The following is an 8,776-nucleotide window of genomic DNA, read 5'->3' as shown; positions in this document are numbered from 1 at the left end:
CGAGTGAAAATCGGTGTGTGGTTGGAGAAAGTCATGACCCAAAAAAATCTCTTTAGAAAAGCAGAGCAGGGGTGTCTAGTGTAACGTGGGAAGTGTGGCTGTCTATGCCATTTTGTGGACTGCCTCCCTTCAGGTTGTAACTGGGTAGTGCCCTACATTTGGCTGGCCTGTCCTTCACTCATTCGCACTGAACCAAAATGCTCCCAACTCAGCATGTTGGTAAGCAGCACCTGCTCTGTACCTCACTGGAACTGGTACAGGGGCTGCATAAGGTGCCAGGAGATGGAGTTTGCTGCCTACGCTGCTGTGCATCACTGCTTAGTTCTATTTTTCTTTACATCTGGAAGTTCAGCTCTGCCCTGCAGAAAGGTCCATCTGTTTAGGACCCTGTCCCTTCTCTGCGCATCATACAGCATGGCTGTCATGACTCGTGCCGACTGGACTGGACTGGACTCGGAATTTTTCTCTCTCAAGCAATTTTGGGACCAGCTGCAGCAGGAACACCTCCCCTTCCCTTCATTTGGCTGTGCCTCAGCCTGTGCACCTCAGTGTCCAGTTCCAAGTAGGGTTTGACTCTGACGGAAATCTCCCTATGTGGACTGGCTGCAGGTGTATTAGGGGCAGATCCTGATGACACAGTGGGAAGATGCTTGTGGCAGTTCTGTACTAGAGCTCAGGCTCTTAGGAGCAGGGGCAACAGCGTAAAGGCGGGGGTGAAGTGTAGGTGTAGTGGGGAACAGATGTCTGCCCTTGAGGAGGCAGGGAAACGCCTACCATCCTCCCAGCCTAGTCTGGCCTCTACAGACAGCATTGCCTTTGCTTCCAGCCTTACCCTTTAGCTTCTAGCTTGCTTTGGTTCATCATGACCATGCAGAACAAAGCCATGACATGGGGGAGAGATCTTAATACCAGCGGTGAATGGAGATTCAAGAAGAGCCCCAGCTTAAAGGTGACCTGAGAAGGGCTGTGAAAGCTTGTGTGGGTGCTTCATCTGTCTGTACTTGACTGAGTGTCTAGAGGGGGAGGGAGAGGGGTGTTCAGAGCATAGCTTGGAGAAGTATTAGGAATGTCATGTCTGATTACCCTGGTTTGATGGAGACATCTGCCAGCCCACTGGGGAGCTCTTGGAGATGTCTGCTAGGTAAGCTCAAAGCCCTAATTACATCAAGGAGGAGTGGAGGCTTTTGGCAAAGCTTTCATGTATCCCTGAAGTGAGGTGTTTGCAGAGGCAAACAGTGGTGCAGAATAGGCCAGTTAAAACCTCGCCCATCCCAAGTATCCACCTTTCACTTGTTTTTACAGTAATAAAAATGTGAATGCTACTTCAGGCCCCATAAAGGAGTCCTGCTTAGACAGGGCTTGAAAGCTTTATTGTGAAACAGACAACTATAATGTGGGAAGAAACCTAGCCTGCAAGGCGTCCTGTGGGAGAGGCACAGGCTTTATCCCTCCCTCTAAATATAGCTCTCCTCTGCTGGGTTCAGCAGAGGGAGAGACCTCCCTCAGAGTGGAGGCTGATGCACTTGAGCCACTCCACTAATTATATGCAGTCAGTGAATGACTTTTAATTGGGCTCCTCTGGGTTTCTAATTAGTTATTCTGTGGCATGTGCCAGCTCCGTACAAGGTTGGACTTTACGGCAGCTCTTGAAATAAATTCCATTTGCATTCAGTAGCCTATCCACCGTTTGCAGTTGATTGCAGCTTGGGCAGTCCAGGCTCTAGCAAAGATGGGGAGGTGGGAAAGCATCTTCTCAGCACTCTCCTGGGTCAAAGAGCTTTCTAGAGCCACTGGTATTGGGGGTAGAAGTGGGAGGGCAACTAGCAGCCTTGTAAGTGATCTGCCACAGCAGCAGTCCCACTGCACCCCTTGTGTGCTTTGCCTTTACATGCCCTCTGCAACCTGCCTTTTAACAGGCAGGCTTAGGCCTGTGTTCCAGTGTTGGACAGTGGCTAATCCATAGGTGGATGCCTCTGGTTGATTTTTTTTTTTTTTTTTTTTTTTTCCCTAGGTTTTTCAGGGTGGCTGATAGGGTCTGAATTGCAGGGGAAGGGGTTTCTGTTGGATGTGAGGACTGTCAGGTGCACCCAGGAAAAGCCAGTTCTGTCTCACTTTGCCCTTTTGTTCTCCCCATCTGGTCTACACTGGGACTAGCAATGGGAGGTAGGTCACAGCAGGCCAGAACATGTGGGAGCCAAATGCTGGCCCACAGGGCAGCCTTCCCTGGACATTGTCAGGGGCAAATGGTAGACTGCATCCCAAGGGAGATTGTGGCCACTGGCTGAGGTGCAGATTATAGCTGGGCCCTGTTGCATTCCCTCCTGCCTGTTTAACCAGGGATTTCCCTTTGAAATGAACTGATGCTAATAAACAAGCTAGCCTAGAGCCCAGGGCAAGTCTTCCCCAGTTATGGGCTCTGCCTCTGCTCTACTGGAGCCAAATCGGGGGCACTTGGAGCTTTGGCAGTAAACATGGGTCTAGATAAACCCAAGCACTCTGCTGGGGGATGCCAGACCTCTTGCCTTAGCCAGAGCCAAAATATCAGTCTCAGCCCCAGCACTTTGTCAGCTGGAAAAGATGATTTCAGCCTCCCTCTGGAAGGTGTAGTGTGAGAGCAGGAGGCTGCATGCCACAGGTGATTGCGGGAGGGCACCACTGCATCAAGTGGCTGACGGTATTTGCTGCATTGCCATTGCGCTGCCAGGGCTCTGTGGAAGCTGTCTGCACAGGCCCCACCTTGCCCTGGATGTTACTTGTGTGAAGAAAAAACTGAGTTTCGTTTTTTAGTTTTATTTTTATATTGATTACTGGGAAAGCGCATGTTTCAACCACATGGTACCACCCAATCATCAGGGTTACTCGGGCTCTTTCAGAATCAGTGGCCCTCTCTTGCCATCTGGGTTTCTGTTTTGACTGGTTGTGTTGACAAGCTTGGGTGAACGGGGGATGTCCCCTTTTCCATCCCAGACACCAGCGTTGGGTCAGTGACTTGAAAATTGGTTGTTTCACTGCGTGCTTGGTTCAGCTCACTCTGATGCAGGTGGCAGCTCTTACATGCAAAGAAACTAGCGCATGCAAGGGGAAAAGCTAGAGGGGTTAAACTGATTGCCTGGAAAACAGCAAAAGGAAAGGAGGCTGGGGGTGGAGGTGATTAGAGTTGCAGGAAACAAAAGGGTGGGAACATCTGGAGATGCAGAGTGAGGTGAGGTTTGACCTCTTTCAGTTATCGTTCATGTACTGGCAATAGCTTTTGCTCTGGCCTTTAGATGAATGCTTGCCCAAATCTTCAGAGCAAGGTTTGGGTCTTGCTGACTCTTCCCTCTTGAGTGACGCGCTCCTGTTCCTCTCTACCTCCCTCCAACATCCTCATCCATGTCTCAGAGGTGCGGCTGGCCTTTGAACCTGGGCGGCCTAATGCCAAGGCATCGGGTGATGTTGCTCCTCTGAAGTTGGCCTCCATTGATCCCGGCCGAGATGAAGCCATGAGGTTAGGTGAGCTAACTCCCTTGGGTCTAGCTTCCATTGAGCCAGGTCGGGTTGGAGCTGAGACCTCTGCCGAGATGGTGCGCCGGGGATTTGTTTCCCTGGATGTGGTTCGGCCTGAAGCCTGGACTTTGGGTGTGATGGCCTCTTTGAGTCGCACATCCATACAGCCAGGCTGGCGTGACAGTGGGACCTTGGGTCGCGGGGCTCCTCTGTGCTTTGCCTCTTTTGAGGCAGGCTGGTGCGAGGCTGGTACTGCTGGAGAGGTTGCTCCCGAGAGTCGCACATCCATGGAGCCAGGTTGGCGTGACAGAGGGATCTTGGGTGTAGTGGCTCCTTTATAACTATCTTCCTCTTCCTCAGGGGGCATTTTAGCTGAGGGCCTGTGGAGCTGGAGGTCTCTGTTAGATGCTCGACTGTTCTTATTGGAAGTCTCCTTTGCTGCTTCCTGGTGTGACTCCAGTTCTTGGGGCTGAGAGAGACACAAATGTTGTGATAGGTTTAACCCTGGTCCTGTGGTTACGCTGGGTGAATGGGACCTGACTGGCTGGTTGGGAGATGTGAATGGCAGACATGGTACAGGAATGCTGCTGTATGGTCCCTTCAGATGCACACTTGAGACCCACTATGAAAAGTCTGGCTCATTGCCCAGCTCTTCCCCTGCCAGACTGCTGTCCTGGAGCACCTTTCTCTTCCTGGGCTGGGTGCTGAGTAGCCCCATCCATGCACTAATGCTGCTCCACTGGGATGTTGCAACGGGAGCTGAAACATCCTGTCCTCAAGATGCACAAATGCTGCCCAGGGCTGGTTTGTCTGTTCCCCTCACTGTCTTATGCAGCATCAAAGAGAACAGCATCAGTGCTACAAAGTTAACCCTGGAGAAATGGGCTGTCTGGCCTCTGGGTTTCAAGAAGAGCTGCTAGTCCCTGGTGGAAGCCAGGCCTGACTTGTCGCCCTCCCATTAAGAGTGTAAGCCAATAAACCTGCCATGCCTTATTTTCTTATGTGGTGGGTTCTGGGGCCCAACTCCTCCCCTAGGGAGCAGACTGATTCACTGGGGCCTCTGTTAAAGGGGAGGGGTGACACAGAGTCCTTTTCTATGTGGTTAACTGCAGCACTGATGCTAATATCACATATGTTACTTGGGACAATGATGGGAGCAGACAGAACAACCCTGGGCAGAGCATGGGCTACTGTGCAAGAGCTAGTTTTCCAGCTAAGCAAAGAGCTGGCACTTGACTCCGTGGGCTGGGGCTGGGGCCAGGACCCAGGCCTTCTGGGGCCCTTCCAGAGTTTAAGGCTGCTCCAGAGTGTGGAGCAAACTCAGCTCCTTTCTAGACGGCTCCCACACCAGCACTGCATGGCTTGCTACGGTGAGGAGCTGTAGCTTGTGAGTGCCCGTGGCTGGTGTCACCTTGGCACTGCATGGATGACACCAAGCTGTCACAGAAGCATTCTGCGCTGTGGCTGCACAGAGCTGCTTGGGCACCACAGTGGGAAGCAAGCCCAGCACTTGATGAACTGGGAGGGGGAGGGAAGTGTTGGGGGGTGGGGGGGTGAAAGCTGGCACCTCCCAGCAGTGGGGCCACTGGTTACCAAAGTGGGATGGGAACAGCCGTGCTGCAGTGCTATGTCCAGTTTGGCTCTTGCTACAGAGTGAGGCTGTAGCAGGAATTTGCTCCTAACTCTCCTAGGGAGGCGAGAAGTGGCCTTCCCATCTTGGCAAACCAGCATTTGGCCTTTCAAAGCCAAGTGTGCTCTCTGTGCCCAGTGGGCCCAGACCAGTGGATTTGGGTAGCACTTGACTAGGACTGGAAAAGGCCTGCATGAGGGCCCTGGGACTGTACATGTGCTGCTCCAACAGCTCAGGGACCTGGGTGTCCCTAGTTCAGCCAGGGCAGGCACCCATGGGGATTATGCTTTAAGATTCAATGCCAGGTTGTGGTCTCTCTGCTCTTTAGTTGTCCAGCCTGAGCCCGAGGAGCTTCTTGGGCAGAGACCCAGCCAGTCCCTGGGGAAGGGGGTGCCCTACCTTGCCAGTGATCTCCGGGAGGAGGCCGTTGCAGGCACTAGTCAGTGCCTTGGACTTGTACACCCAGTCAGTGAGACGTGAGGCTGCAGCGACTGAACGAGAGGTCAGGTTCAGTTTGACAGGAGGAATCTTCAGAGGCATATCCCAGGTTCCCATAAACGTGCCCCAGGGGGAAGCCTGTGGGGGAAGCAGAGAGTGAGGCCTCTGGCAGCAAAGCCCCAGGGCTTCCTTTCTAGCCAGATCAGCCCTACCTGCCCTGGGACCAGCGGTGAGAGCTGTGCGAGAGCTTCCTGCACCCTCCCTGGGCCTATCCAGCCAGTGCCACCACAGGGGGACAGGAACAGCCCAGGTTCCAGCACTACCCCTGGGACAAGTGAGAGGGGAGGTTGCTGGGTCCACCCTCCAAGGGGGTGGTGGTGTGGGACTTCACCCACTTGAGAGGGCCCTGTGTGGCAGATACAGATACAACATCAGAGGGAGGGTGGGTGCTGCATGAAGCCAGGTGCACCCCAGCTCAGGGTTAGGGACCACCTTCCCTGCACAGGAGAGCAGAGGGCCAAGGAGCAGCACCCGGGTCACACGCATGTCCCCTTGGCCTGCGAGCACAGAGCGCTGCAGGCAGCGGGGAGGGACGGCCTGGACTTGTAGCTTATTTAAATGGGATTAGGAGGTGGACGCTGGGAGGCTCTGCACCCGCAGACCAGCCTGGCTCGGGCTCCCCTCGGACCTCACAGGCTGGCCCCGGCGAAGGGAGCGCTTGGTTACTCACCGGCTTCCTGTGGCTCCCAGCCCCAAACTGAAACTGGTCAAGCAACAAGCAGCCGCCCGGACACCTCACCTTGGAGCGCGGCACGGTGGGGAGCAGGTGCCCTCGGTCATCGGTTATAAACTGCGTGCGGCCTTCCCGCGCACAGGCGAGCTGAGAGCACGGGAGCCGCGGGAGGGTCCAGTTCTGCAGGTTCCGGGCAGCGAAGGCGTCTTCGTACTGCGGAGGAAGGGAGGGGCTGGGACCGGAGCCGGCTGGGACGGGGGCGCCCTGCCCCGCTGCCCGCCCGGCCGCAGCAGCCGCGCGCGCCCCCTGCCCGGCGGGGGCGGGGGGGGCGCCGCGCTCACCTGCCCCGCGCGGTAGCTGGTTGCCATGCCGCCGCCGCCGCTACTGTGCGTTCTGTTGACAGCCGTCGCCCAGCAACCGGCCCCGCCGCCAGCCAATGGGGACGCGGCCTGCGCTCTCCGCCTCCTCCCGGCAGTGCGCGGGATGGAGTGGCCCTGCAGGGCGGGGGGGGGGAGGGGCCACACGGGGATCCGCGCCTTGTCCCCTGTTGCCCACGTCCTTTTCTGGCGAGCTGCTGCCCGGCCAGTCACCCCCCGCCTGCACCGGTGCACGGGGTGATTCCCGCCTCATGCAGGGCTGCACTTGTCCTTCTTGACCCTCACGACCTTTTTTTTTTGGCCCGGGCCTCCAATGTGTCTAGGTCGCCCTGAATCCCTCCAACACCTGCTCCTGCACCCATTCCCATTCCTGCCCTCACCCCTGTTTCCATCCGGGCTCAAGGCCTCCCTGCTCGGGGCTGAGCGTCCTGTGCAGGGCCTGCGTCTCCCTCCTGGGCGGACTGAACGTCGCCCTGTGGGCCCCTCCATCCAGCCTGGCCCTGCCACCGTGTTCAGGAGGGCAGGACCACGGGGTGCAGGTAGAGGCCCAGGAGCTCAGCGGTGCTGAGGAGACATCTGCGGAGGCCTCTGCTCCCTGGCACCCACGCATCCCCTTCCCAGCGAGCAGAGGGTGGCTGCAAGCCCTGACTCCCTCCTGGTTAACAGCCCTGCTCCCTGGTGAAGCTGAGAGCCCTGAATTCAAAGCTGCCTCCGTCCGCCTCTTGCTGGGCAGACTGCGTGCATGTGTATGCTAGAGAGGTGCCAGCTGGCACGAAGCAGATCTCCTGCACTGGGGAAATGGCTTAATTTGCAAGGATAATTAAAGAAGCTGGATTCATGCACAGGGCTGTATTTTTAGCTCCGTGTTGTTGCTTTATGGGTCAGCTTGTGGCTCCCCTGCTAACAAGCTGAATAATTAATGCTTTGGGTTAAATCCCACGTGCACTGGTGCGGGCCCTTGCCCTCCCTCAGAGCCCAGATGCCACACAAGGAGCTGCGGTTGGTACAGGCTGCGTTCCCCCATGCCGGGGGGGGGGTGTAGGCATTGAACCCCGGCTCTTACCCTTCACCCACGTAACTGGACCAGTGTTTCCAGCACAGACAGTATGTGATTCTGTCGCCCATGTGACCTGATGTGTGAGTGTCCACGTGGCTACCGCATGCAGTCAGCTGCACGATGGCCCGAGTGCATGCTGCGGGTGAAGGGAGGGGCAGGGCAGCCCTCTCCTGTCTTAACCCTGCCGTGAGACCACTCAGCCAGGGACTAGCAGACCCAGCGTCTAAGCCCCCCTCACCCAGAGGCTGCGTCACCCAGATGTGTCTGCACGGTGCTCCAGCCTCCAGGGCACAGGTCGGGCTTCATGCAGGGCCTGCTCCAACCCTGCTTCTGGAAATGGCCCCATGGCAGCTGGGAGAGGGAGATGTGCAGGGCAAGAGACAGTGTAGGAGCTGGAAGGTTTTGTCTTGCAGAGATGGACGCTCCTCTAGGACCCTTGGGGTCCAACCTGGACCTTTGCTCCCGGTGGGGTGGAGAGTGGCAGTGGCTCAGTCCCAACAAAAGCTATGAATAGGAGTCCGGGTGACGCCTGGCTGGCGGTTGGAGTGCTGTGCTGGGAAGTCAGACAGACGTGGCCTCACCCAGGCAGGGAGAGTCTCTTGCTTCTTGGGGGAGTGTCCCAACTGCTCAGCTTCGGGGCCAAAGCCCGCAAGGGCCCTGCTCCCCCTGTGCCACACCAGTAGCTCATGGATGCTTGTGTGCCTGCAGCAGGTGCCACAAGTGTCGCTGGCATGGCAGGAGCGTGGCCCTTGGGGCACGCAGGAGTAACACAATTGCGGCCTTGATGCTTGGAGCTCCAGCCACCCGCGCAGCAGGGACTGGGCCTGCACTGCACCTTGCTCCTGCCTGTCTCCGCAGTGTGGGAGGGGGAGACCCATGACAGGGCAAAGGCCCTGGGTGCCTGCAGGGTGTGTGCTGGGCTGAGCGCTCCCCCGGGTGGTGCAGCACCTGCTCGTTACACCCGACAGCTCGTCTGCCTGCCGCTCGGCACCGGGACTGCAGCTTGTCAGTGTGGCTTTGGCTATGCCCCCACAGCTGTCACCCCGAAATCTGCT

The 8,776-nt window shown here is 56.8% G+C and overlaps 1 protein-coding gene across 2 annotated transcripts; it reads right to left on the bottom strand.

The window, feature by feature from the left end:
• Nucleotides 1–56: 56 nt before the first annotated feature.
• Nucleotides 57–6,780, bottom strand: CFAP126 (cilia and flagella associated protein 126). 2 transcript variants are annotated; one of them, XM_090051457.1, is made up of 4 exons: nucleotides 6,629–6,780; nucleotides 6,285–6,500; nucleotides 5,516–5,692; nucleotides 57–3,955 (listed from the first exon to the last, which is right to left on the bottom strand). In XM_090051457.1, the coding sequence occupies exons 1-4, from the start codon at nucleotides 6,653–6,655 to the stop codon at nucleotides 3,287–3,289; spliced, it is 1,089 nt and encodes a 362-aa protein (XP_089907583.1). In that variant the 5' UTR covers nucleotides 6,656–6,780; the 3' UTR covers nucleotides 57–3,286. The 2 variants fall into 2 exon arrangements, with proteins under 2 accessions (XP_089907583.1, XP_089907585.1); XM_090051459.1 differs by having other exon boundaries at nucleotides 6,354–6,500.
• Between the last annotated feature and the right edge of the window lie 1,996 nt (nucleotides 6,781–8,776).

This window comes from Crocodylus siamensis, chromosome 6 (genome assembly GCF_052110815.1).
Source record: "Crocodylus siamensis isolate JL-2025a chromosome 6, ASM5211081v1, whole genome shotgun sequence".
Classification (NCBI taxonomy): domain Eukaryota; kingdom Metazoa; phylum Chordata; order Crocodylia; family Crocodylidae; genus Crocodylus; species Crocodylus siamensis.
The sequence above is the reverse complement of the archived record's forward strand: the minus strand, read 5'-3'. Positions and strand labels throughout refer to the sequence as shown.

Excerpts from the sequence above, each read along its gene's own strand:
- CFAP126 (XM_090051457.1), bottom strand. The coding sequence starts at position 6,655 with ATGGCAACCAGCTACCGCGCGGGGCAG. Across the intron at positions 6,501-6,628 it reads CCAGCTACCGCGCGGGGCAG|TACGAAGACGCCTTCGCTGC; the intron begins GTGAGCGCGGCG and ends CTTCCTCCGCAG. Across the intron at positions 3,956-5,515 it reads TCCCGGAGATCACTGGCAAG|CCCCAAGAACTGGAGTCACA; the intron begins GTAGGGCACCCC and ends TGTCTCTCTCAG.